At 51.6% G+C, this 25,309-nt stretch overlaps 1 protein-coding gene across 2 annotated transcripts; it reads left to right on the top strand.

The window, feature by feature from the left end:
* The first annotated feature begins 368 nt into the window (after positions 1-368).
* Positions 369-2,618, top strand: C1QL2 (complement C1q like 2). Of its 2 annotated transcripts, XM_007456352.1 has the most exons (3): positions 369-765; positions 805-1,052; positions 1,675-1,854. In XM_007456352.1, the coding sequence occupies exons 1-3, from the start codon at positions 369-371 to the stop codon at positions 1,852-1,854; spliced, it is 825 nt and encodes a 274-aa protein (XP_007456414.1). The 2 variants fall into 2 exon arrangements, with proteins under 2 accessions (XP_007456414.1, XP_007456413.1); XM_007456351.1 differs by having other exon boundaries at positions 369-1,052; positions 1,675-2,618.
* Positions 2,619-25,309: the final 22,691 nt, after the last annotated feature.

Raw genomic sequence — 25,309 nt, 5'->3', positions numbered from 1 at the left:
CCGCCTTCGCACCCGGCTCTCCCCGGCCGCAGCCGCCTGGACCCGTGGGGCGCCGGGCTCGTCCTGGGAGCCCCCGGCCATGCGCGCCGGGCTCCGCGGTCCTCCTGAGCAGCCACAGCGCGCTGCGCACCCGCGCCTGGGCCAGGGCGCCTCTTGCTGAAGTAGTTGGGCACCCGGAGCAGGGGGTCGCCACGTCGGGGGCGCGGCCGGGACCCGCGGAGTCCGCCCCCGAGCGCGGGGAGCGGGGCCGCCCGAGCCGCCCGACCATTCCCTCCCCGGGCGGCAAGGAGGAGCTGGTGGCGGTCGCCTCCCGGCTGTGGCAGCGGCGGCGGCGCGCCTGCCTGGCGGCCGTCGGCGTGCTCCTGGCCATGGCGTTGGGGCTGCTTATCGCCGTGCCGTTGCTGCTGCAGGCGGCGCCCCCCGGGGCGGCGCACTACGAGATGATGGGCACCTGCCGCATGATCTGCGACCCGTACAGCGCGGCACCCGGCGGGGGCCCCGCGGGCGCCAAGGCTCCACCGCCCGGACCCAGCACTACGGCCCTGGAAGTCATGCAGGACCTGAGCGTCAACCCTCCGCCCCCTTTCATCCAGGGACCCAAGGGCGACCCGGGGCGACCTGGCAAGCCGGGGCCGCGGGGCCCCCCGGGAGAGCCGGGCCCACCTGGACCCAGGGGTCCCCCGGGGGAGAAGGGCGACTCGGGGCGGCCCGGGCTGCCTGGGCTGCAGCTGACGGCGGGAGCGGCAGGCGGTGTCGGGGTGGTGGGTGGCGGAACCGGGGGCGGCGGCGACTCTGAGGGCGAAGTGACCGGCGCGCTGAACGCCGCCTTCAGCGGTCCCAAGATCGCCTTCTATGTGGGTCTGAAGAGTCCCCATGAGGGCTACGAGGTGCTCAGATTCGACGACGTGGTCACCAATCTCGGCAATCACTACGACCCTACTACTGGCAAGTTCAGCTGCCAGGTGCGGGGCATCTACTTCTTCACCTACCACATCCTCATGCGCGGCGGCGACGGCACTAGCATGTGGGCGGACCTCTGCAAGAACGGGCAGGTCAGTGACACCCCTACTCCCACCTCCACCCCCGCAGATCCCCGCGGACCCTCGTTCCCACCATGAGCCCCGAACCGCCTGGGAACCCAGCCTCCCTTCTCCCCACTCGCCAGCGCCCGATCTCGCCCCGGCAGGGAGCGCACGATAGCATCCCGTTTCCCGGTGCGCCGTGGTCGCCGTTATCCCATAGCTCCCGAGGTTGCGTTCCCAGAGCTCCGAGACCCCGCTACCCAAATTGCACTCTCCCCGCTATTTGCATACCCGCCTGAAGCCCCGTGGGCTTCTCGGAAACCTCACTCTTCTCTAGCTCTCTGTGCGCCCCATTCTCCCCTGTGCCCTCCCCGTCTCCTTTGTTCTCGGCCCGGCCCCTGATTCCCGCCCGTCCCCGCTGGGTCAATGTCCACGAAGCCCTCTCTCTCCCTCCTTCCCGGACTTGGAAACTGCGGAACATAGGGGACCGGGAAGGAGTTGGCTAAGTTGGAGAGAGAGCGTGGAGCCTGGGTGGGAGCGTGGACCCTGGAGCTGCAGGCGGAAGGCCGGCCAGGGGGCGCGCCACGTGGGGGACAGGCAAGGGCCTAAGCACAGGTGCCCGGGCCCACCCTCTGTGGCCGTTCGCCCCCAGGTCCGGGCCAGCGCCATCGCACAGGACGCCGACCAGAACTACGACTACGCCAGTAACAGCGTGGTGCTGCACCTTGATTCAGGGGACGAGGTGTACGTGAAGCTGGACGGAGGGAAGGCTCATGGAGGCAACAACAACAAGTACAGCACGTTCTCGGGCTTTCTTCTGTACCCGGATTAGAGTCGCCGGGAGCGCGAGGTGGGGAGGCTTCCGGCCGCCCTATGCCAGTGGGAGCGCTCTGTTCCTCTGTTCCCTGGCGAGGACCACTCTCGTTTCCTGACATCGCTGGAAAAGACATATCCCTGCTGTCCTTCCTGCCCCGCTTCCGACCTCAGTGTCTCTGCGACTCGCCACGCTCTGGACTGCGCTCATGGTCTCTGTCCCCAGCCTAGGGCGGGAGAGCGGGACGCCAGACTGGAGAAATGAGCGTGAACCTGAACCCCGGTGAGGCGGCAGCGCGGACTTTGCAAACCTGATTGGACACAACAGGACCGGAGGGACGCCTGCCCTCTTCCAGTCCCCCTCCTCCTAGGAGTGCCCTGAGACTGAGGGCTCCCAGCCCGGGCCACCCGAGGGAGGCCAAAGTGAGCACGAGCTCCCTGGGGCGTCCTTCTCTGTGACCTGAAATACTTGTGCAAATGTCCCTGTCTATAAGCCCAAATCCCACCCTCAGCAGAATCCCAGCAAATGGAAACTCCATCCTGCCTCAGACCCACCGCAATGCATTAAATTATGTTTTTAGACTATGGATTCCAATGTCTCTATCAGCGTGGCCCCAGGACCAGGCCTCCAGATGTTCTCCTTGGCATGAAGACCTACGCTAGGCCCTGAATAGCTCCATCTATACCCTGGTTGCCAGCCACTGCCTTGTCCCTGCCACCTGGGATGGGTGAAAAGATGTGGGGAGATGGGAGGGCAGCATCTCACCCTTTGCGGGGTGTCTCCCCTGGCTGGGCTGCTGCCTTGAATTGGACGGGCCCAGAGGAGGGTGGGAGGGAGGTTTTGAGGGTGACAGGAGAGGGAGGTTTGGACCTTCAGGCTCCCAGCCTTGTGGGAGGAGGTCAAAGGCCAGGAGTTTCTGCAGAAGGAGAGGGGAGAGGAGGCATTTCTGCAAAATGAGAGGCATGAATGAGATATTTGCCATCTGGTGATGTCTGAGATCTCCTAAAAGGAAGTACAGAAATCCCTGAGGAAACACACCCACTCAGGCATGTAGTACACTCAGCACTACAGCTGATGTCCATTAACTTACACCAGCTGGGTCCATAGCTCTCCAAGGAACTGGTAAACTGAGGCAATTCTGTGGACTCTCCAGCTTGCTGAATTCACCCAGAGCCGTGTGGTAACTGAGATAGACTCTATCCCTTGCAGTGGGACACCTCCTTTTGCGGGTCTTCCCGTGCGCACAGTGGTGTGGGACACCTGCTCTGAACCTGAACATGTTTGTTTGGTCCCCCTCTTTCCTTCCCTTCACCATTCCACACGCACACTCCACATGGTGTTGATTTTTTTCTCTTCACTTTTTTATTCTGTGTTTAGGTTGAGTTCCGATAAACAGTACGTTATCTACAAAATAACTAGTTAGCAACCTGTTAGTATTTACGGAGCTCATTTTGACCAGTTGTTTGAAGAGAAATGTGAATGTGTACACAGAGGCACCCCCAGAGTGTTCACACACACACAAACACACACACACACCATGTGGATATAATGTTATGGTTGTCATTGCTAATCCATGTTACACACATGCACACACATACGTATTCATAGAGTCATTTCAATGTGGTGTGTGACATGTTCATGGCTACATGTCCGCCCCCAAATTACATTGTGCTCAACTTTAATTCCTGGAGGATGCTGAAAACCGTGATTCCCATTTAAAGGACAGCTATACTCCCCGCCTAGAGTCCCGTGTCTGTTGCTCTTTCTCTTTATGCTTTTATTTTATTTGCTCTTATTTGTTTCATCGTCATTCACTTGAATATTAGCAATGATTGCATCTGCTTCGAATCCAGGGATAAAGTGCTCAAAGAGAGCGAGGGGGAAAACAACATCCATGTGCAAACCAGTTTCAGACCCAAATGAGTTCCAATTCCCCACCCACCCCACCCCCAGTGATTGTGGAGCCCAAGCCCAGCTGAGCCCAGGAACTGGGGAGGGCAGAGCCAACCCCGTCTACCGTTGCATACGTATCAATTTCTGATGCCTTGTTGATTGTATCATCCAGAAATGCGATTAAAACCAAATATCTGAGACTCAAATGAAGTCTAATTGCTATGGATCTGCAATCCCCACCGGGCCCCTAATCCTTTTTGACTTATTCCCCCGCTTCCTCCGATGAGATGGAGCTTAGACACAAAGCCCTCAGTTTAAATTTCAAAAATTAAAATTGACATGCAGCAGTGGCTTTCCTGGGAGTGGAAGGAATTTCTAAGGAGCCCAGCTTTATCCTCTGCATTAAGAAGCAATTTGTACTTCTAACAAAACCCCCATCACTCCCCTTTGGTGGAAGGGCAGTAGAAACGCCTTGCCTGGGTCCGGCTGTTCACAATACTTGGACAAATTTGAATCTGAGATTCCTCCATCTGTATTCCCCGGGGCAACCGGGCTTCTTGCAATTCTAATGCCCAGCTTGCTGGGAGGAGCTGCCAGAGGTGTCAGCTACTAAGAGGATAATAGATTGATGAGGCAGCGGGTGGTGGGAGGCGCGGCCCATGGCAGAAGCTCGCCAGCAGAGGAACAACTCTCTGTGTCGACAAGTTCTCTGTGTCCCAGGCAGGAGCCTCATGACCCACTGATCTACAGTCCCATGGTCTTCCTGGAGGACTCCCTGAGATGGGGCAGGTAGGGGTGGGGAGACCCCTGCTACCTCTGTGTGCCATCAGTCTCGGGGTGCATGTGAAATGAAAGAAACTGTTTGCTCCAGACACATCCTTTATGTCTCTAGTTGGGTTGAGAATTATTATCAATCAGTTGTGCAGTATCATTTTAAGTTCCTAATTACTTTTGTGTCCATTTTCTACCTGTGTTTTTAGGTGGGGATGGATTATCATACTTGCATCTTCCCAGAAGTAGAGAAGGTATTATTCTGTCCATTTGGGAGGTGGAGAAATTAGGGGTCAGAGAGGCCTAGTAACTTGCCTGTGTTCACAAGGCTTATAAGAGACTGAGTGTGGACTTGAACTCAGGCCTCCAGGCCATGCCTCTGCCTGACTGCACAGCTGGAGTGCATTCATCTCTCAGAGCTCCCAGGTGTTTGAGAGGAGGGCAAATGTGTGGGACACACTTCCCACTCCTTTCTCTGAATTAGGGAGTCTCAGCACCCTTCAAAGGGTCAGACGAGATGAAAGACCTGCTTCTTTGACCCAGGCTGCCCCCAGAGAGCACCCCAGACTCCTGAGGCATTTGGCTTGGGAACTTCCTGTCTTGGGTTCAGTGTTGATGGCGGGACCCTTTGGTCACCAACTCCAAATGCTCCATGTTTACCTGTGTGTCTCCACCAGCAACCCCACCACCACCCCTCTCCTTAGGGGTCACTGACCACCTTCTCCTATAATAGCTCTCCCTTCTTCCTCTTGCTGGGGGTAGGGTTTAGCTGAAGTGAGCATGGCTGTCCCTGATTGCAGAGAGGGCCCTTGTTTCATTCCCAGAGTCCACATCTGGGTGAGTGATTATTTTCAGGACCGCCTATGGCCATGAGATACGCACCTGGCCCTGGAAATTCGGATAGAAGTTATGCCGTCTGCTACCTGAACCTCCTTTCTGTGTGACAGGTGGCTCTCTTGGGCACCCAAGACAAAACTTCTAGGCTGCCCTCTGCATGGAGTTATGATGACACCATGGAGAAGTCATACTGTGGAGACCAGTTGCTTAAACTTCACTGACCATGCATTCCTACTGGACATATTTTTGAGCACTCATCCCCAATATACGTATTTGACTTATGAATAATTTATGTATACCACTGTCAATCCATACTTTCAAAATTCTATCTTTTTGTGTTTATATTCATCGAAGGATCTCCACATTCAAGTCCGTATCTGTACTCCAGCTGGCTAACCAAGTTTGGACACAAGTCTCCTCTCATTGCAACAAAAAGAAACAAGGGCTAATCCAAGTGTTTCCGTTCAACTTGCCATTTTTCCGGAATCTTAGGCAAAAATATGTTCTTTTATGAGTCCCAGGTAAGTCTGTGCACTTTAGTTCTTTGAGTGCACAGTTTCAATCCATATTTTAAGTATTAGTAATGCTTGATTTTCTCTCTCCTTTTTAGATGAAAAGTAAATAGAATCAAAGTTTCAGTATTTCCTTTTCTTATCTGATTTTGAAGACTGATGTTGGCATTGGAACCAAATCCTGGAATCAGGACGGGCCGGGCTGGGGACAAGGCCTCTCCCAGGGCCCTGCTGGACGTTGTGGAGGATGAAGCTGGCAAGTGGAAATGTGGAATTCTAGAAGCATGTTTTGGTCACCTGTTATTGTCATACCCTAGTTTCCTTCAACCAATGAGGGTGTTACCCAAAGGAGCACGGATCCCAGCAGTAGTTGAAGTAAATGATAGGAGCAGTCATTTTTAAAAATAAATTTTGTCTTAAGAATTTCAAAAATACTCAAAAGGAAACAGAATAATGCAACAACCCCCATGTGCCTGTCTTCTAGCTTTCCCACTCACTGCACCATGGCCATGACCAACCAGGCAGAGCTACAGGTTTTATGGATTAAGCCCTCACAATGTGCCAAGAATTGGTGCTGGGGCACAATTGTTTCCTCACAACGCCCCCGTGAAGTAAGTACTGCTATTCTCCCACTTTACAGTTGAGGAAACTGAGGCACAAGGAGGTGCAGTGACTTGCCTAAGATGGGGGCAAGGGACTGGTGCTGAGGTCTGTCGGGGCCTGGAAACCAAATCTTTGGGGAATATAGGCAGGGCAGGGTGGTGAGGCCTCAAATGCAAACCACAACAAAGGCACCCTGATACAAGCAAGGCTCCCCAGCAAGCACTCCTGAGGTGAAGCCACGTGTTGTGGAGGCTCCTAAGTGTCTGCTCTCTCCCAACAGTGTAATCAGTTGATTTCCAGACTTCTCACTTTCTTCCTTCTTCCTGTTCCATACACCAGTCATGCTGTTTCCTGTACTTGGAATCCTCTTCTCCGGGTTGGCTCCCACCCGTCCTTCAGGCACATCTCTCTTCTAGTAGCCTTCTAGCCCTCACCCTGGTGCCCCTTCCCCTAAGGACCATAGAACCCTGATCTTCCGTACCATGGTGCTTGCCACAGGGCTGTAATCCCATGTTCAGTTGTCTGTCTTCCCCATGGATGGCAGGCTTCACAAGGCAGACCCAGCAGCTGTGTGAGTCACCACTGAGACCCACATTCCCAACTCCAGCACTTAGAATGGTGCCTGGTAAATGGTAGGTACTCAATAAACATTTGTGAAATGGATGGATGGACAGATGGATGGATGGATGAGGGAATCCTGGGGGATCCTGACAGGGTAGATTTTGGAAAGACCTCTAGTGTCTGACTTTACAGCAGGATCAGAAGGGGTCTTCCCAGCAAGCTGCATACTGCTCTTAACCAATGGGTCCCCATCCACCTCCATCCCTGACCCTGAGTTGTTAAGGTTTGGGAGAGGGGTGAAGACTGCAAAAGAGCATTTATTGCAAGCTTCAAGGCCCTGGTTACATGTCTAGAAAGCAGCAGAACTGTCCAGTTGACGTGAAATTATGACTACTGCCCACCGTGGCTTCTGGGCTGATTTAGGTCTCCTCCCCCCAGGGCCTCCAGGATGTCCCTCAACCTTCTGAGGGTGCTTGGGCAGTAGCCTCACTTCCAGTGGGGTCCCTCAGTTGGTGCTTCTGCAGTCCGGATGCTTTTATTTTCTCCAAATGGAAAACACCTTTTGAAAAATTGTTGATGCAATCTGCACTTGCAAAAAATGTAAACAATATACAGAAACATAAGGCAGAAGATAAAAAGTCCCTCTCTCCTTATGCAGTCTCTTTCCCCAGAGGTAATTTCTATTAACAGCTTGATTTGTATTCTTCCAGACTTTTCAAATGTACATATGTGTGGATTTGTTGCGGAAGAATTTAAAACTCTGAACACCGGCACGTTCTGCACTTGCTGTCTCTCTTAGTGATTGCCCTTGAACAATGCTAAGGGGCCCTTAGTGCTGAGCCCTTTTCCCTTTCCACCGAGGTGCAAGCCATTGACCATAGATGATGGACCTAGATTGGTTAAACAGAAGGAAGATTGGATCTTCCATCATGAGACCAGGAAGCTGTTTCTTACATCCCTGCTCTAGCAGAGGAACAGCCTCTGCTAACAAGATTGCTCTTCCATTTAGATACAGATTCTGCCCTTATGTGGGAAAATCCTGCCTTATTTTCAAAGCAATGTAAACAATGTCTTCCATCTAATTTTCAGATTATTCAGGTGTGTCCCCTCCTCCTGCTCTCACTATCTACCTCTTGGTATGTTACCTACACCCAGCAGCCCTTCCCCTGGGACTGAGTAAATGAAAGAAAGAAAGAGATCAACTCCTGCCAGCCAAGTTTTGCTCCTGCTGGTACACGGAAGAGGAAGGGAATTCCTTCCATTTGCCTACTCAGTTGTGTACCCAGGTCCCCAGCCTGAGGTTTGGAGAACGGCCCCCTTCTCTCTTCCCTTCCTCTCTTGCAGTTCCCATGTGCAGGGCTGTGTGCTGCTGCTTCTCCCCGATGCACTGCACCTGGGGGTGGGGGAAGGCGGCAGGGGAGGGTGGGACATTCTGCACTGATGACTGGTGACTCCAGGCCAGCTGAAGAGACCGACACAGCCACAGGGATGCCAGGCCACAGTGGGCATCTGACGTGCGCCCTGGAACCAGACTGAGCAGTGGGCAGCAGCTGAGAGCACCAAAATAGCTCAGCCCTTTAAAAGCAACCAGGTCATGACACAGAGTGGAAAGAGAAAAAAAACTGTAGAGTCTGTCATACAGAGTGGAGTAAGTCAGAAAGAGAAAAACAAATACTGTATGCTAACACATATATATGGAATCTAAAAAAAAAACGGTTATGAAGAACCTAGGGCCAGGACACGAATAAAGACACAGATGTAGAGAATGGACTTGAGGACACGGGGAGGGGGAAGGGTAAGCTGGGACGAAGTGAGAGAGTGGCATGGACATATATACACTACCGAACGTAAAATAGATAGCTAGTGGGAAGCGGTCACATAGCACAGGGAGATCAGCTCTGTGCTTTGGGACCACCTAGAGGGGTGGGATTGGGAGGGTGGGAGGGAGACGCAAGAGGGAGGGGATATGGGAATATACGTATGCCTATAGCTGATTCACTTTGTTATACAGCAGAAACTAACACACCATTGTAAAGCAATTATACTCCAATAAAGATGTTAAAAAAAATTGAACTGAGCCCTTTATCTGTATTATCTTGCTTAATACCAACAAGGAAGGAAAGTGAGGCTCAGCAAGTCAAATAGCTCAAAAATTCTAACAACTCTGGGAGAGGGGCAAAATTGAGGCACAGAGAGGTCTGGTGATTTGCCCAAGGTCACACAGCAAGGAAATGCCCAAGTTTGAAGCTCAAGTCTGTCTGATTCAAAGGCCCTGCTTCTCGTAATCTAATGCCCTGTCTCTCATTCTGATGCTCGTCATATAACCTCTCTGAGCTATGGTTTCCTCTTCCATAGAATGCCACCTATTCCATAACACTACTGGGAGGAGTGAATGAGTTAATGGATGTCAGCTATATTAATGGGAAATACTCAATAAAAGTTGGTTATTATCAGCATTTAAATATTTGTTTTTAAAAAGTCACTTTTCCACCTATACCACTTGGAAACTTTTCTAAGCTACTGTTATTCAGTGGAACTCAACAATCCTCTTTGAACTTGGATTCAAATCCACCTTTACCATAAACTGCCTCTGCAATACTTTGACAGATATTTAAGTTGCTGAGCCTCACATTACCCATCTGTAAAATGGGACCAGTGTGCCTACCACATGGGTGGTTGGGAGGATTTAATGAGATGAGATAATACAGTATGGGGCACAGAGTAAGTGCTTCAGTCCTGGGGATGGTAGGTGTTGTTGTTGAAATATTTAATTATTAGGGACTGCTCTGTTTTCTGTTGAGCTGACACATCTCAGGAAGCATCAAACCAAGGCTGCTTAGAATGAGAAACAGCAGGATTTCAGTGACAACAGCTGGCACTTACAAGCATGCCATTGGTGTAGGAGCCACCAACGGCATTTCCCAACATATCTACAGTCCTTTAAGTGAGTCTGTGAGGTAAACATAATTGTACCCATTTCACAGATGAGAAGGTGACTGGCCATTTTCAACGGTTGTATGTCAGAGCCAGAATTCAAACTGGTGCCTTTCTCACTGTTCTAGCTTTGGCCTCCCGGAGAGGATGAGCCCCATGCCCCAAATCTAACCTTAACCTTAACACAGGCCCTACCCGGTCCCTGTTTGCTGGTGTGCATGCAACAGTCCTGTGCAGATCCTGGCAGGGCTCCCTTGCTGACTTCAGGTTAATAAGTCCCTGCACAACTGGGCCTGGAGCTGTGACTAAGTCTCAGGGCTCTGCTGCATGAATATGCAAACTCCCATTGACGTCCAAGCTCTATCACAGCCTGATTTCAAATTGATGGGCACATCCCAGTGACTTAGGGCCTCTCGCCCTGCATAGTGAGAACACCCACTAATCCCTGCCAAAGCTCCTGGGGCTGAGTGGGAGGAGGTTGGGCAAGGCCCAGGCAAAAGTGTACATTGAGGGCGCGCAGTCCAGGCTGTGGCCTCTTTCAAGGCCTGCCCTGCCTCTGTGAGATTCACATGGACCTCACAAATCTTTGGAAGGCTGGTTTCTTCTTTCTTTCCCCAGCACCAGGATGCACTCCCAAGAGACCCAGACCCTGCTTGAGGGTGCAGAGTCTGATGGGAGAAATATGCTTGTCTCTGGACTTTGAAAACCAGCTTTGCCATGTGTTCCACTCAAAATCTGCTTACTGGGTGTCCACTGTGCACCCAGCACTGCAGTAGGGGACCTGATCGCTACCCTCTTTCAGTCTGGCTGGTGACAGGAATGATAATTATCAGCGATAACAGCAATAGCGCTCCTTCCCGTTGTTGAGTACCTGCTGGGAGGCGCGTGTGGCTGGTGTGACCTCATTTAAAACTCTTTGCAGCCCTGCAAGATGGGTGTTTTTCTTTCTATAGACTCTAAGTCCATCCACCTCACTACAAATAACTCAATTTCATTTCCTTTTATGGCTGAGTAATATTCCATTGTATATATTTGCCACATCTTCTTTATCCATTCATCCGATGACGGACACTTAGGTTGCTTCCATCTCCTGGCTATTGTAAATAGAGCTGCAATGAACATTGTGGTACATGACTCTTTTTGAATTATGGTTTTCTCAGGGTATATGCCCAGTAGCAGGATTGCTGGGTCATATGGTAGTGCTATTTGCAGTTTTTTAAGGAACCTCCATACTGATCTCCATAGTGACTGTATCAATTTACATTCCCACCAGCAGTGCAAGAGTGTTCCCTTTTCTCCACACCCTCTCCAGCATTTATTGTTTCTAGATTTTTTGATGATGGCCATTCTGACCAGTGTGAGATGATATCTCACTGTAGTTTTGATGTGCATTTCTCTAATGATTAATGATGTTGAGCATTCTTTCATGTGTTTGTTGGCAATCTGTATATCTTCTTTGGAGAAATGTCTATTTAGGCCTTCTGCCCAAAATAAGTCAGAAAGAGAAAAATGAATACCGTATGCTAACACATATATATGGAATCTAAGGAAAAAATAATAATCATGAAGAACCTATGGGGTAAGACGGAAATAAAGACACAGACCTACTAGAGAATGGACTTGAGGATATGGGGAAGGGGAAGGGGAAGCTGTGACAAAGTGAGAGTGGCATGGACATATATACACTACCAAACGTAAAATAGATAGCTAGTAGGAAGCAGCTGCATAGCACAGGGAGATCAGCTTGGTGCTTTGTCACCACCTAGAGGGGTGGGATTGGGAGGGTGGGAGGGAGGGAGACGCAAGAGGGAAGAGATATGGGAACATATGTATATGTATAACTGATTCACTTTGTTATAAAGCAGAAACTAACACCCTATTTTAAAACAATTATACTCCAATAACGATGTTAAAAAAAAAAAGAAGTGGTGGATTCCGAGGTCCAGCCCAGAAATGTGTCGCCACCCTCCACTTCCCCCTTCCCCCTGCTGCACACAACAGAGGTGCCGCAGTGTATGGTGAGACCATGCACACGTGGAGAATGCTGCCCAGATGGCTGCTCCGGGCATAGGGATCTCCACTTGAAACTGAGAGGGCCTGGGAAGGGCCAGAACCATCAGGAGGGCTTCCCAGAGGTGGTGACCTCTGAGTCAGAGTTTGCCCTGTAAGTTTTTTTTGTTTTTTTTTGCGGTACGCGGGCCTCTCACCCTTGTGGCCTCTCCCGTTGCAGAGCACAGGCTCTGGATGTGCAGGCTCAGCGGCCATGGCTCACGGGCCCAGCCGCTCCGCGGCATGTGGGATCCTCCCGGACCGGGGCACGAACCCACGTCCCCTGCATTGGCAGGTGGACTCTCAACCACTGTGCCACCAGGGAAGCCCTGCCCTGTAAGTTTTTGTCCTCATCCTTATGGGGCTGGCAATGAGGCTGAGCAGGAAAGACTCACACACTGAAAATTTGCTGGTTATTTATTCATTCTCCAAAGAGTTATTGATTGCTACCCTATCTATATGGAGCTCCATGCTGGGTCTGGGATTCAAGATGTCCTGAGATGCGTCCCAGTCCCACGGGAACTCTCAGTGGAGGGGAGGAGCCACGCCAGGGATCAGGGCTGGAAACTTGTCATCTGCAGCAGGAAGGAGTCTGCCCCGAGGAGGGAGCCACTGAGCCTAGGCTGGAGCCAGGAGAGGAGCCACAAAGAGGCGTGGAAGCTTCCCTCTCCTGGAAAGCCACCTCTAGGTGGGGATCGGCAGGGACTTGAGGTGCCATTTTCGTGGGAAGGGGCCAGCATAGGCAAAGGCATGGGGTGGGGCTTGCCTCTGGGAGAGGGGTCTCCTGGAGCCTCTGTGTGCTTGTGTGTGTGTGTGTGTGTGTGTGTGTGGTGTGTACGTAGGTTTATTGTGGCTGGGACATTTGTATGTAGGATGTAGTGTGCCTGTAGGTGGGTGCTTGAACATATCAGGGGTGACTGTGTCGGTTTTGGTGCTGTCTGTGGCCCAGAAGACCCTATCACTTAGGCCTTTCTCACCCCACACTGGAAAGGTGGAATGATTTTACACCATTAGTTCACCCCCTTTGCCCTCAGCACATTCAGTACATGTGGTGGCTGACTCTCCTTGAAATGTGTTTGGAGTTTGTTTTGGGGTGGGTCAGGGATGGGCTGGGGTCCTGGGCTGAGGGCTAGATGAGGGGGAAGTGAAGACCTGGAAGTTAGGATGGTCCTGGGGGTGCCTAAAGGACCCAAATCAAGATGCCTTGGAAACACAGATGCAGATGCCTGACATGTAGCAGCAGCAACTTAACGTTTTGATTGATTTGATTGATTTGATTGATACTTTCGAAAGCACACTGGCAGCTATTTGCTCTCTAATTTGTAGAGATGCTTGAGCCCCACAGTCCCCAGCAAGTTGAGATTACAGAGAGCTCCTTCCCATTTGATTTCTGTATGACCTTTGTCACTGAGTGGGTCAGCGATTACACATCCCATTACCTGTAGGGGAGACTTAACGCTAAGATAAGTGAGGTGATTGGTCCAAGGCTACATAGCTGGTTAACTGTCCTGCTGGGAATGGCTTCCTAGTCAGATTCTCAGGGTTTTTCTGGCTCAAAGTGTGGGGTGTAGATACGTAAACATGAGGGGGCTGGGAGAAAGCAGATAGATTCCTACCCCTGTTCTAGGCTACATGGAGCAGACCGCTCTCCAGCACGTACCGTGGCTCTCTAATAACTCCTGTATGTATCAACTAAAGCATCTGTCCATCCACCCTCCATCCATCCACCCATCCATCCATCCATCCACCATCCATCCATCCACACATCCATCCATCCGTCCACCTATCCATCCATTGTCCATGAATTCAACGCATACCTGCACACCAGGCCCCGTGTAGGTGCTGGGAAGAGAGTCTTCACATGAAGAACTCCCAGACCAGTGACAGAGCTTCCAGAAACCCCCATCTGCCCCTTCCTCACTTTCTCCGAACAGGTCCTTACTGACAGAAATGGGGGTAGGGCTCTCACCTATCAGTGAGTTCATCCAGCAAGGAGCATGACAGTCTACTCCTAAGTGACTGGCCTTTGAGAACAAGAAGCTCCCCACTGGTGAGGCTGAAACTGTGAGTCCACACTCAAGATCTGTCTTATAAATATGTGAGGTAGCCGGGATCTGGCCCCTATCCTGAGGCAAAGTCCAAGGCGCTTCCTGCCCCCTCTGCAGGACCGTGAGAGTCTGGGGCACTGCACGCTCCTTGCCTTGAGTTTGGTTGCACCCTGTGCCCTGTGTGGGGTTTGTCTGAGCCTTTGCTTGGCCCATGGCCACGGGCTGCACCCTCCACTCGGCTGGCCACCTTCGCTGGGGTGTGCAGAGGGTACCCTGCACACGTGTCCTCGTATCTGGAGGGCCCTGCACAACTCCTGTACTGTCATCTGTGTTCGGAGGTCTGGCTGCAGAGGGAGAAACTTAGGCTTGTGTCTGACATCTACTAAGTTAGTAATTGGAGGGGAGGGCTTCTTGTGGAAATAAAGAAGGAGCAAGCCCACCACCTAGCCCGGTGCACATGTGGCTGGAGGACAGGCGGAGGCGCTTTCACCACGGAGCTCCAGGACCCGAAGGCCACGAGAGCTTGTCTCTAAGATGTGTGCTCTGGGGAGCTGGCTAACTAGCCCTCGCTGCCCACTGCCAGCTGCCCCCTTTCACATTGCTGGACTAACGGGGCTGCCAAGTTAGGGATCCCATGGCCTCAGCCCTCAAAGAGCAAATAATTGTTTTCTCTGTGTGAGCTGACAATGATCTAGTGTTTGTGGGCAGCTGCTAGGGGCCAGGGGCCCAGCCAGTGTTTTCCTAATTAACTCCCCATTACTCCCATCCCAGGAGGATGGGGCAGATGAAGTTTGGACACCATCAAATGGCAGACATTACTCTCAGCTCCTTGCTTGGTAAATCTCCCATGACGCCCGGCACCTACAGGGTACCCTCCAAGTCCCCAAGCTAGTGGACTGGGGGATGGTGATCCGGCCCTACTGCCTCCCAGCCTACCTCTCTCCCTCCATCTCACTCCCCAGCCAATGCAACTTCTTTCTTCCCCACATGGAGGTTTTAAGCAGGGCCAGGAATAGCGTGAGGCACAAAACTTAAGGGGGTGCCAAAACTGCTCAGTAATCAAGACGGATAATTTTAATGCTACATTTAAAACATCAAAATCAACGCAATCCATGGTAAACAAAATATCAACATTTTAAATAAAGATGCCATCCGTTCAGTAAATTGAGCATATCTTTCTCCTTCGGGGTGGTTTCCTGATTCTCATTTTATCCCAGTTAAGCACCAGGTTGTGGGAGGGGAGGGACAGAAGAGGGAAAAATAGAGTGCTGAGAATGCAGCGAAGGACTTAGTGACTGCATTAATTTTAGCATGAGTAACTCTCCTGTTACTATCCATTGTTTATTGAGCACTTAGTGCCAGGTACCATGTTGTACACTTCACACTGATGATGTCATTTTTTCCCTCGGAGGTAGGTGTGATGACGTTCACTTCTTCAACTTGGAATCTGAGGAACAGAAAGGTCAAGTAGCTTGCCCAGAGTCACACAGCTGGGTGGGGTGGAGCTGGCACTGGAATCCAGGTCTGATTTCAAGGCCTGTCCTCCTCCAAGGTATCACATGGCCCACCTGAGGGATGCTTCTGTCTTTGCCTTTCTCCCTGTCCCAACAATGACGACTATATAGCAATAAGTAAAATTTCCTAGGCTCTTGCTATGTGCCAAGCACTCTTCTAAGCATTTTAAACGTGTCATCTCATTAAATCCTCCCAACAAACCAATAATGAGATGGTATTATCCTCATTTTATATATGAAGAAACTGAGGCACAGAAAGGGCAAGTAACTCTCCCAATGTCCCAGAGATCAAAAGTGGCAGATCCACCACAAGCTCGTACCAGAGCCTGAGCTTGCCATCTCAGGGATGGTTGGGATGCTCTAGGTGCTGAGCTGGACCATGTGCCAGAGGTGGGGAAGATGTCACCAATCCCACAAGCCCTGGCCCAGGCCTGGAGCCCCAGGCTTCCCAGGCAGGTACCCAGGCTGGTAGATTTCCCACCCATTCTCAGACCGGTGCCTTGCAGGGTGGCCCCTTCCATGGTCGCTGCCATGCTCAACAGAAGCCGTCATCTTCGTGGAAACCTGCCAGGGGTACAATGAAGGCACTCAGGGGCTGTTATTTATTTATTTCTCAATAAAGAAACTTCATGAATAGATGGATATTTATTCACCTAATTCACTTTTGCAAATGCAGTGTCCTTCAAAGGATGATTTGTTTGCCCATCGGGGCTGAGGCGGGAGGTTAAAAATAGCTCCAGGCAGTACCGTATTTCTCAGTAAATCAGTGTTGATAATTTAATAATAAAATTAGTCTTACATCAGGTACCAGATATTGCTCCTCTGACATGCAAATCGAATTCAGCTTCCTACCCAATGTGGGCTGTGTGTGAGGCTACAGATTCACCAGCCTCTGTCTTTGGGGCACTAAATTTAGAGCCCTTCTTAACGTGGGTCAGTATGAAATTGCCTAAAATGCCTGTCTCACTAATGTGGTCATTTGTAATATTCACCAAGTTTAGAATGTAGACAGCTGGACTTCCTTTCACTTCAGAGCTGCCACATACAATAGGATGGAAAAGACGACCAGGTACACACTTGTCCAATTTGGGAAGATCGCTTCAAACTGCTTTGAGCTTCAGGGCAAAGGGACTGTCTCCCCCAAAGCACATTTCATTTCCTCTCAGTAAAAGTTTCACGGCCACCTACTATGCACCAGGTCCTGTAGCAGCTGCTGGGTTAACAGAGATAACCTAGGTGCTCTCCTTAAGAAACTCATTCATGGTCTGGTGGAGGGACAGGATGGACACATCAAGGGGCATCATGGTATAAGGACGATGAGAGAAGCACATATAAAATCTAGGGGAGCATGGCAGCAGGGAGGGCTGCCATCATCTGTGAAGGAAAGACCACATGATCCAGGAAGGCTTGCCCTCTAAAGAGACATCTACATTGGGTTTACAGGATGAATAGCAGTTCTCCAGACAGTTGGGTAGGAATTGGCGGCCCTTGAGAGGACATTCCAGGCAGAGGAAATGGTACAAAGGTGTGGATGCGTGAGACTGGGTACTGTCTTAGAGCAATTAAAATTGGTTCATTGTAGCCCAAGACTAGCCAGAAGGAGGCTCGACAGTTTAGCAGGGGCCGTGTGGCCTTGTGTGACATGAGAGAGAGATGAGATGTTTGTCTGAGGGCCTGGGGAACCAGGGGAGGGTTGGAAGCAGGGAGAGGTGGGGTCAGATGTCCATGTTGAAAGACACAGTGTAGAAGGTGGGTGGATGGAGGAGGGCGCGATGGTTCCCTTTCCCCCTGAGGAGTGAGCACCCCGTTTTCTATAGGGCAAATGGAGTACTCTCTGAATGATGCCGGACACAGGGGATGTGGAACAAACAGGAACTGAAGAACACTGAGGGCAAGAACAGAAGAGGAAGGGCCACCCCAGGAGGAGCTGAGGGGCAAGTGAGAGCTTCTGCCCTGGGAACCTCATGGCTCACCTGCCCTCAAGTATTCAAAAAGCCCCTCTAATTGTCTGACATGTGAAATTTACAAGCCATTCCCTTATGGACCATGTAATTTGACCCAGACCATAACCCTCTGAGATTGGCAGGGTAAGCACCATGATTCCCACTTGACAGATGAGAAAATTGAGGCTCAGAGAAGTGAAATGACCTGCCTAAGGCAGAAATGGGACTCCTGATCAAGTCCTCTTAATTCTTAGTCTGGGCTTTTGGGGGGCATAATTCTCATTTCAATGAGTTGGGCACCTATGATGATTCTCTTTCTGTAGGTGGGGGACAGGAGACAGAGGGTTAGAGTACCCTGCTCAAGATCATGTAGGTGACCCGAGGCCCCAATTTAGATTCTGTTCTCCTGAGCTTCATTCATTCATTCATTCTGTTATCATTGTCATCCCCATCTGTGGTCCCCTGTCCTCATTTACTGCTCCAGGGATCACTGGCCTCCCTGACATTTTGTAGTTCTCCAAGCATTCTCCTGTTCATGACCTTTGCCCTTGCTGCTCCTCTGTCTGGACTGTGTTTTCCTTGGGTATTATCACAGCTCCCTCCCTTACTTTGTTGTGGTCTCCACTGAAATGTCACCTCCTTAGAGAGGCCTTCCCTGACCTCCCCACCTACCAGAGAACATTCCACGGCTCCACGCACTCTCTGGCTTTAGTTTTCTTTATAGCACTTGCCCCTTCACTGCTGTTTCTTCACTTGTTTATGGCCGCCTCCCTCACTAAAATGTAAGTTCCAGGAGGGCAGAGACTTTGTGTGCTCTGCTTTTCATTTGCTGTCTTGTTGCAAGGAGGTGCTTGATAAATGTTTGCTGTGTGCCCCCAATGCAAGGCACTGTCCTTGGATCCAAGGTGAGCCCTGCCTGTGGGAGCTAGTGCACAATGTGCTGGGAGACAGGTTTTCAGGCCCTCACCACGAGCCAGTGTGACAAAAGCTATGTCGACATGTGCTTCCCTCATACATCAGGAACTGTCTGGGGCTCCTTTCACTACCACAGTATTTGGGATGATGGAAGGGAAGTGTGTGGAGAAACTGGGCTGTGTGGCGGGCTGACTTGCACATGCTGAGAAGTATGTCAGGATGAATGTAGAGAGGACGTCAGATTGCACCTAAAATGGCCCAGAAGATCAATGTCCATTATCAACACTGGTATCTGGTCATGTCCACAGCTCTGGGTCTCAGTGTACCAAGCAACAAAGTGGGTGGAACTTCCTGCTTTTACTTAGGTCACCAAGCTTGCCATTTCTGTTACTCCTTCCAGGGGAAGTCAGCTGGAATTCCCATTTCTTTCTTTTCTCTGTATCTTTATCACCTACTGAACATTCAGCTCGGTGCTAGAATGGGAGATGCTGGAAACCTCCCCCTCCCCCTCTGCCCAGAGTGGCTGGGGCCTGAGGCTTGAGGTCTACTCATACTCCGGCCCCGGAGAATCTCAGTGAAGGGACAAAGGAACCAGCCCTGGAGCAGGCAGATCTGGAGCCCTGTGAGCTCCAACAAATGCAGTTAGATGATGGGTACATTTTATCCTCTAATAAGAGGGCTTTTAAGAAAAACACAGAATCGCTTAGGGGAAAGTTAAGGGAAGAAAGGAAGGTGGTGGAACCATCCACACTCCATCAGTGCCTAAGAACCAGTTTCAATGACGCACTCTTCCAGGTATTAGGATGGTGGGGATGCGACGTCAGCCTCTCTACAGTGCACACACACCCTTCGCTGGTGCTGGAAACCTCCGTTCCCAGCCCCCTGCCCAGCTCCACTCAGCTGTTCAACTGCCACATCAATTTTAACAAGTTTGAAACAAACTCCTGAATATCCCCACCCAGAGTAGAGAGCCAGCTGGTAGACACGAGGAAGGACATATCAGTGGGTTAAGATATTTACATATTTTATTTAAATATTTAAATATTTCTCTACTGGTTAATAAATAGCCACTGGCCTGAACCACACCAGCTGCTCTGGCCTCTTGCCCTAGACCCCTGGACCTCCCCATGCTGCAGCAACTGAAGGGTTAACCACTGGCACAGTTGGGCTCTTTGAGGACCCTGTTCCAGCCCCAGGTTTCTTCTGACTGGCCAGTGTCAATGCCACAGCCATTTCTAAGTATGTTGAATATCCCCTCTACACCCAGACCGTCACTCATACCTGCTCTTCCTCTCCATGTGAATGCCCTGCCATCGACTCAGGTGCCCAGGGGAATATCTGGAGGTGGTCATGGACATCCCCTGGCTCCACACACACAAGGCAGACCCAGGGTCCTGCATCAGCTACAAGACTCCATGAGGGCAGGTACTATGTTTACCTGTCCACCACCGAATCCCCATCCTGGAGCCTGGCACTCAGTTAGTGATTTTTTTTCGTTTGAAAATTTTATTTATTTATTTATTTATTGGCTGCGTTAGGTCTCTGTTGCTGCGCGCGGGCTCTCTCTAGTTGTGGCGAGTGGGGGCTGCTCTTTGTTGCGGCGCATGGGCTTCTCATTGCAGTGGCTTCTCTTGTCGCGGAGCATGGGCTCTAGGCGCTCAGGCTTCAGTAGTTGTGACACGTGGGCTAAGTAGTTGTGGCTCATGGGCTCTAGAGCACAGGCTCAGTAGTTGTGGCGCAGGGGCTTAGTTGCTCTGTGGTGTGTGGGATCTTCCCGGACCAGGGCTCGAACCCATGTCCCCTGCCTCGGCAGGGGGATTTTTAACCACTGAGCCACCAGACAAGTCCCTCAGTTGGTGATTGATAAATGGCACACTATGGTTGGAGGAATAATGCACCAAAGACATCTGTGTCCTAATCTCTGGAGATGAAGAACCTGTGAATGTTACTTTATACCAAAGAAGGGACTGGGTAGATGTGATTAAGTTAAGGACTTTAGGAAGGGATGATTACCTTGGATTATCTGGGTGGGTCCCATGTAATTACAAGTGTCGTTAAAAGAGAGAGGCAGAAGGACATCTGTACCAGAAGAGGAGGAATCCATGTGACCACGGAAACAGAGATTAGAGTGATGAAGCCATAAGCTGAGGAATGCAGCAGCTGCCAGAAGATGGGGAGGCAAAGAACAGATACTCCCCTGGAGCTTCTAGAAGAATCAACCCTGTGGAAACCTTGATTTTAGCTCCTGTTCCTGTCAGACTCCGTTCAGATGTCTGGCCTCCAGAACTGTAAGAAAATGAGTTTCTGATATTTCAAGCCACTGATTTTGTGGTAATTTGCTGCAGTAGCCACAGAAAACTAGTACATACACCCAACTTGTTTCGACCTCCTGGTAAGTCCTGGTAGGTCATGACACGTGGCTTAGAAAACTGCTCAGGACCGTGCCCGATGACCTCTTGGAAATGCGAAAAGAACCGTGTCATTGCCCATCAGTCAAGGGCTCCCTGTTACCTTGGTAGCCCAAGGTCTCTTGCTAGCACACAGGTCCTTGTGATGGCCCCTGCTGGCCCTTTCGGTCATTTTCTCCCATGTCCCCACATACCCCATGTGCCAGTCAAACCAAACCACTGTCGTTTTCATCCTCTTTAAGTCTCACGTCACACACTCTCACGCCTAAGCGCCTTTGTCGCAAAACAGTCACTATTGCCTGGAAAGCTCCACCTTCTTCACTGGGTCACCGTGCACTTGTCCTTCGAGCCAGCCTGGGAGTCCCCTCTTCCAGAAAGCTGCCTCCGCCAGCCTCGGGCTGGTTTCCTTCCTGTTCCCACAGCCCCTGGTGTCGCCCTGGCCTCAGCGCTGACGGCACCGCCCTACATAGTCTGCGTGTCCTGCTCTCTGGGAACGGAGCTCCTGATGGCGAGGCAGAGTAAGGCCATGACCGCTCCCACCCGCCGTCTCTGGCCGCCTTTGCTGGCTCGGCCCAGCTGGCCACGCTGGGACTCACGACTCATGTTCCGTGAAGCACAGCTCGGTGGCTTCCTCCAGGGCAGCAGAGCAGGTGTGGGCACCTGAGGCCCGTCTGACCCTTCTGGGGGAACCACCATGGGGAAGGGAGAGAGGCCTGGTCCCCCAACTCTGCTTTCCATCCCCTCCAGGTGTTGACATTTTGGTTACAAATTAGATAGAACACTTTTTCATCTTTCCTTTTTCTTCCATAATCCTATGCAGGTTTGTTTTTTGGGGTTTTTTGGGTAAGAATCAGATATCCTGTAGATAATATATAAGTAAACAAAGGGCGAGGATGTTGCTTTTACTTTTCTTTACTAGAAATGACTTTGGTCATTTTTCTTTCTGCTCATAAAAGTCCTACACGTTCACCAGAGAAAATTTGGACACTATGGAACTGACGCTGCTTTGGAGGAAGGAGCTTAGGGAGCCTGGCACTACTTATCTCCTCTCTTCAAACCAGCCTCTCTCCTCCATGCCCCGGGGGCTCCCGTTGCCCATCCGCTGCCCCCCAGTGCCCAGCCACTGCAGCTTTGAGCCTTTCCCTCCAATGTCCTCAGTGCTGGGTCTTCTTGCGGACTCTGCACACTTCTCCATCCCCACAGCCATTGCCGTCTGCCAGGCCCCAGGCTTCTCTCACTCAAACGTCTACAGTGGTTCCCACTTCTCTTCCCCTCTAGTTTCTCCCCCTCACTGGTATGGCTCATGGCACCAGAGAGATCATCTGAAGGCCCTACCTTGAGGCTGCCCCTCTCTCTCTTCCCACAGCCTCCCATCACCTGCTTCACACAGGCATGTCCACGGGCCCATCTCACGTAAGTGCCCCCCGCCACTGGCCTAGCTCTCTGATCACCAGCCTGGATTCCCTGGCCCCTGTCGTGGCCCACTTGGGCTCTGCTGTACCTGAGCTCTACTTCCCTCGATGCCTTTTGGATTTAAGAAACTATATTCACCCCCCCTTCTAGAGGGGGAGGCCATTCTGTGATTGGGAAGCAGGCGAGGAATGGGGTCAAAGTGTTAGGGAAGGGCAGGGGAGGGGGCTGAGAAGTTGAGGAGGGAGGAGGGCCTGCAGTGGAGAAGCGGGAAGGCCCTCCGCATCTCCTGGTGATTTGTGAGAACGGGCAGGGATGGAGCTGACCCCTGCAGACCAAAATCTGACCAGTGAGGAGAGTGCACGCTCCACCAGGCTGCCAGAGGCCCAGAGAAGAGGTGATGCTCTCACTGACTGTCCCCGGGGGGTCTGGAGGGCTGGAGGTGTCCTGGAAGTGTCTGTCTGAAGGCTGCTGGAGGCTCCTCCCCCAGCCAGCCTGTCCTGGGCTGGTGGCTGCTCAGACACACCTGCTGTGTCCCCGAGCCTACGGAGGACCTGTGGGCCACCTTCGGGAGGCAAGGAAAGAGCTCACTCAATCCGAGAACTTGGTGTGTACCAGACCTGTGCTAAGGGCTTTCCATGGATTATGTCGTCTATTGCCCACAACGGCCCTATGAAGTGAGTAACTATTACCTCATTTTCCAGGGCACAGGGAAAATCAGGGCAGAGCAGGAGTTCAAATGCACGTCTTTCTTTCTCCTCTCCCACAGAAAGGCCTAAGTCCCAGAGGCTGATGGAGCTAATGGCCGACCAAGAGGCAGGCCCTGGATGCTTGTGTCGCAAATCCCGTCTGGGCTGTAGCTGTCACCCTGAGCCATCAGCACAGGCCCCCAGCTCAGGGAGAAGCACCGACTGTGACGAGCTTACACCTGGTTGAGTGGAAGATGTTGACAGTTTCAGCCAGGACCAAGGAGAAGCTACTTTGGGTGGGGGGAGAGTGGGAGGCTTGGGAGTGGGGGATCCCAGGGGATAAGGGCAGGTCGCCTGGGGCTGTCACTCACTCTGTGGTGCTGGGGGAAAGGGTTCTGGTCTAGGCCCTGGGTGGGTGGTCTCTAGTTATGGGACAGCGGCTGGGGGTGCAGGTGGGGAGCAGCCTTGCTCTGTAACTTCTGTAAAGTGAGGGTTGAACTGGGTCAGTGGAGGGTCTCACTCAGTTCTGGCAGCCGAGGTCCTGGGACTCTGAGCCAGCACAGTCGCAGAGCCGAGCCGGGAGCTTCTTGATGGCTGGGCCGTGCCTATACAGCTCACCAGTGCTTTCACGGGGCCTGGCATCTCAACAAGTCGGGGCTCATGGAGAGAATGAATGACTGAAGGAAGCGAGGGTCACCCCACAGGCTGGAAGCTCCACGCTTTAGACAGGAAGAGGGAGAGGTGAGAAGAGTTGTGGGTCACACGTGGGACCTTGGCATCCCTGCCCAGAGGACCAAGGCCAATGCCAATGCTTGGGGTGATTGAAAGCGAGGAGGAACTGTTTCATCTCTAAGTCTTAATCCTGTAAATTCAGGCAGGGAGGTATTATTTTATTTATTTTTTACTTTTTAAAAAATATATAGTTTTTATTTATTTATTTGGCTGCATCGGGCCTTAGTTGCGGCACGCGGGATCTCTGTGTGGCAAGCAGTATCTTTTTCTTCTTATAAATTCATTTATTTTATTTAGTTTTGGCTGTGTTGGGTCTTCGTTGCTGTGCACGGGCTTTTGCTAGTTGCGGTGAGCAGGGGCTACTCTTCGTTGTGGTGCGCGGGCTTCTCTTTGTGGTGGCTTCTCTTGTTGCGGAGTGTGGGCTCTAGAGCGCAGGCTTCAGTAGTTGTGGCGTGTGGGCTCTAGAGCACAGGCACAGTGGTTGTGGCACACTGGCTTAGTTTCTCCGCGGCATGTGGGATTTCCCAGACTGGAGCTTGAACCCGTGACCTGCATTGGCAGGTGGATTCTTAACCACTGTGCCACCAGGGAAGTCCCCATGCAGGAGCTTTTGTTGCAGTGTGCGGGCTCTTCATTGCAGCATGCAGGCTTCTCTCTAGTTGTGGCGTACGGGCTGTAGCACATGGGCTTAGTTGCCCCGCGGCATATGGGATCTTAGTTCCCTGACCAGAGATTGAACCCACGTCCCCTGCATTGGAAGGCAGATTCTTAACTACCGGACCACCACGGAAGTCCCAGGGAGGTTTTAATTACTTAGCTTTGAGTGGTTTTACTTTTCAATTAAAGTCACCAAGTAAACATTCAGAAATTAGTGCCCTTGTTAGGAATTAGCAGCATTGTGGACCCTCCTCAAGATGCTGAATTGGAGCTGGCCAGGAAGGGAGGGTGGGAGGGTGACCTGCACACAGTCCATCACCTCCACCCATAGACTGAGTTGATGCTCCAAGCCCTGGCAGTGGGACAGGAGTTGGGGGCCTCTGGGAGTAGGGTGGGTGTGCCCCGAAGCATCTACCTCCTCTCACTTACTTACCCAGAAAGAGAGTCTCTCCAGGCTCAGGTGGGGAGGGACATCAGCTCAGACCACGGCCAGGGACCAGGAATGACGGGGCCCATGGCAGGTCTGTGCATACAAGTGCCAGCACTTGTTACAGTGGAATGTGGGTGGAGAGGGGCACCCTAGGACTCAGGACCTGGCTTGAGGGCTGTGGTCTAGGTTGTGACCCAGGCAAGAGTGCTTCTGGGGGGACTCTGGTTTGTCCCATGCTGGCCTTCAGGGACTAAGCTGGGAAGGAAAGCGGTGGGGGAGAAGGGAACTAAGGATGCCAATCTTCTCTATGGCCATGAGGCAACCACTTCTGGGCAAATCTTAGCCAGAGAACTAACAGCACTATCTGGCTCCATAAAGGAGAACTCAGGAGGCCGCTGGCCACCTCTGGAAAAAGATGCTGTCCTCCTGGAGACTGAGGTGTCAGAGGAGTCCTCAGGGTTCTTTCATCAGTGCTATGGACTGAAATGTGGCCCCTCAAGATTCATAAATTGAAGCCCTAACCCCAATGTGACTGTATTTGGAGTAGGGCCCATACAGAGGTAACTG

Source organism: Lipotes vexillifer, unplaced genomic scaffold (assembly GCF_000442215.2).
Source record: "Lipotes vexillifer unplaced genomic scaffold, Lipotes_vexillifer_v1.1 scaffold3, whole genome shotgun sequence".
NCBI classification, from domain to species: domain Eukaryota; kingdom Metazoa; phylum Chordata; class Mammalia; order Artiodactyla; family Lipotidae; genus Lipotes; species Lipotes vexillifer.
Note: the sequence above shows the minus strand (reverse complement) of the source record. Positions and strands in the feature narration are given on the sequence as shown.

What these genes read in the sequence shown, in the direction of transcription:
- C1QL2 (XM_007456351.1), top strand. Translation starts at nt 369, where the DNA reads ATGGCGTTGGGGCTGCTTATCGCCGTGCCGTTGCTGCTGCAGGCGGCG. An exon ending in ACCTCTGCAAGAACGGGCAG is followed by an intron (nt 1,053 to 1,674) that starts GTCAGTGACACC and finishes GTTCGCCCCCAG; the next exon opens with GTCCGGGCCAGCGCCATCGC.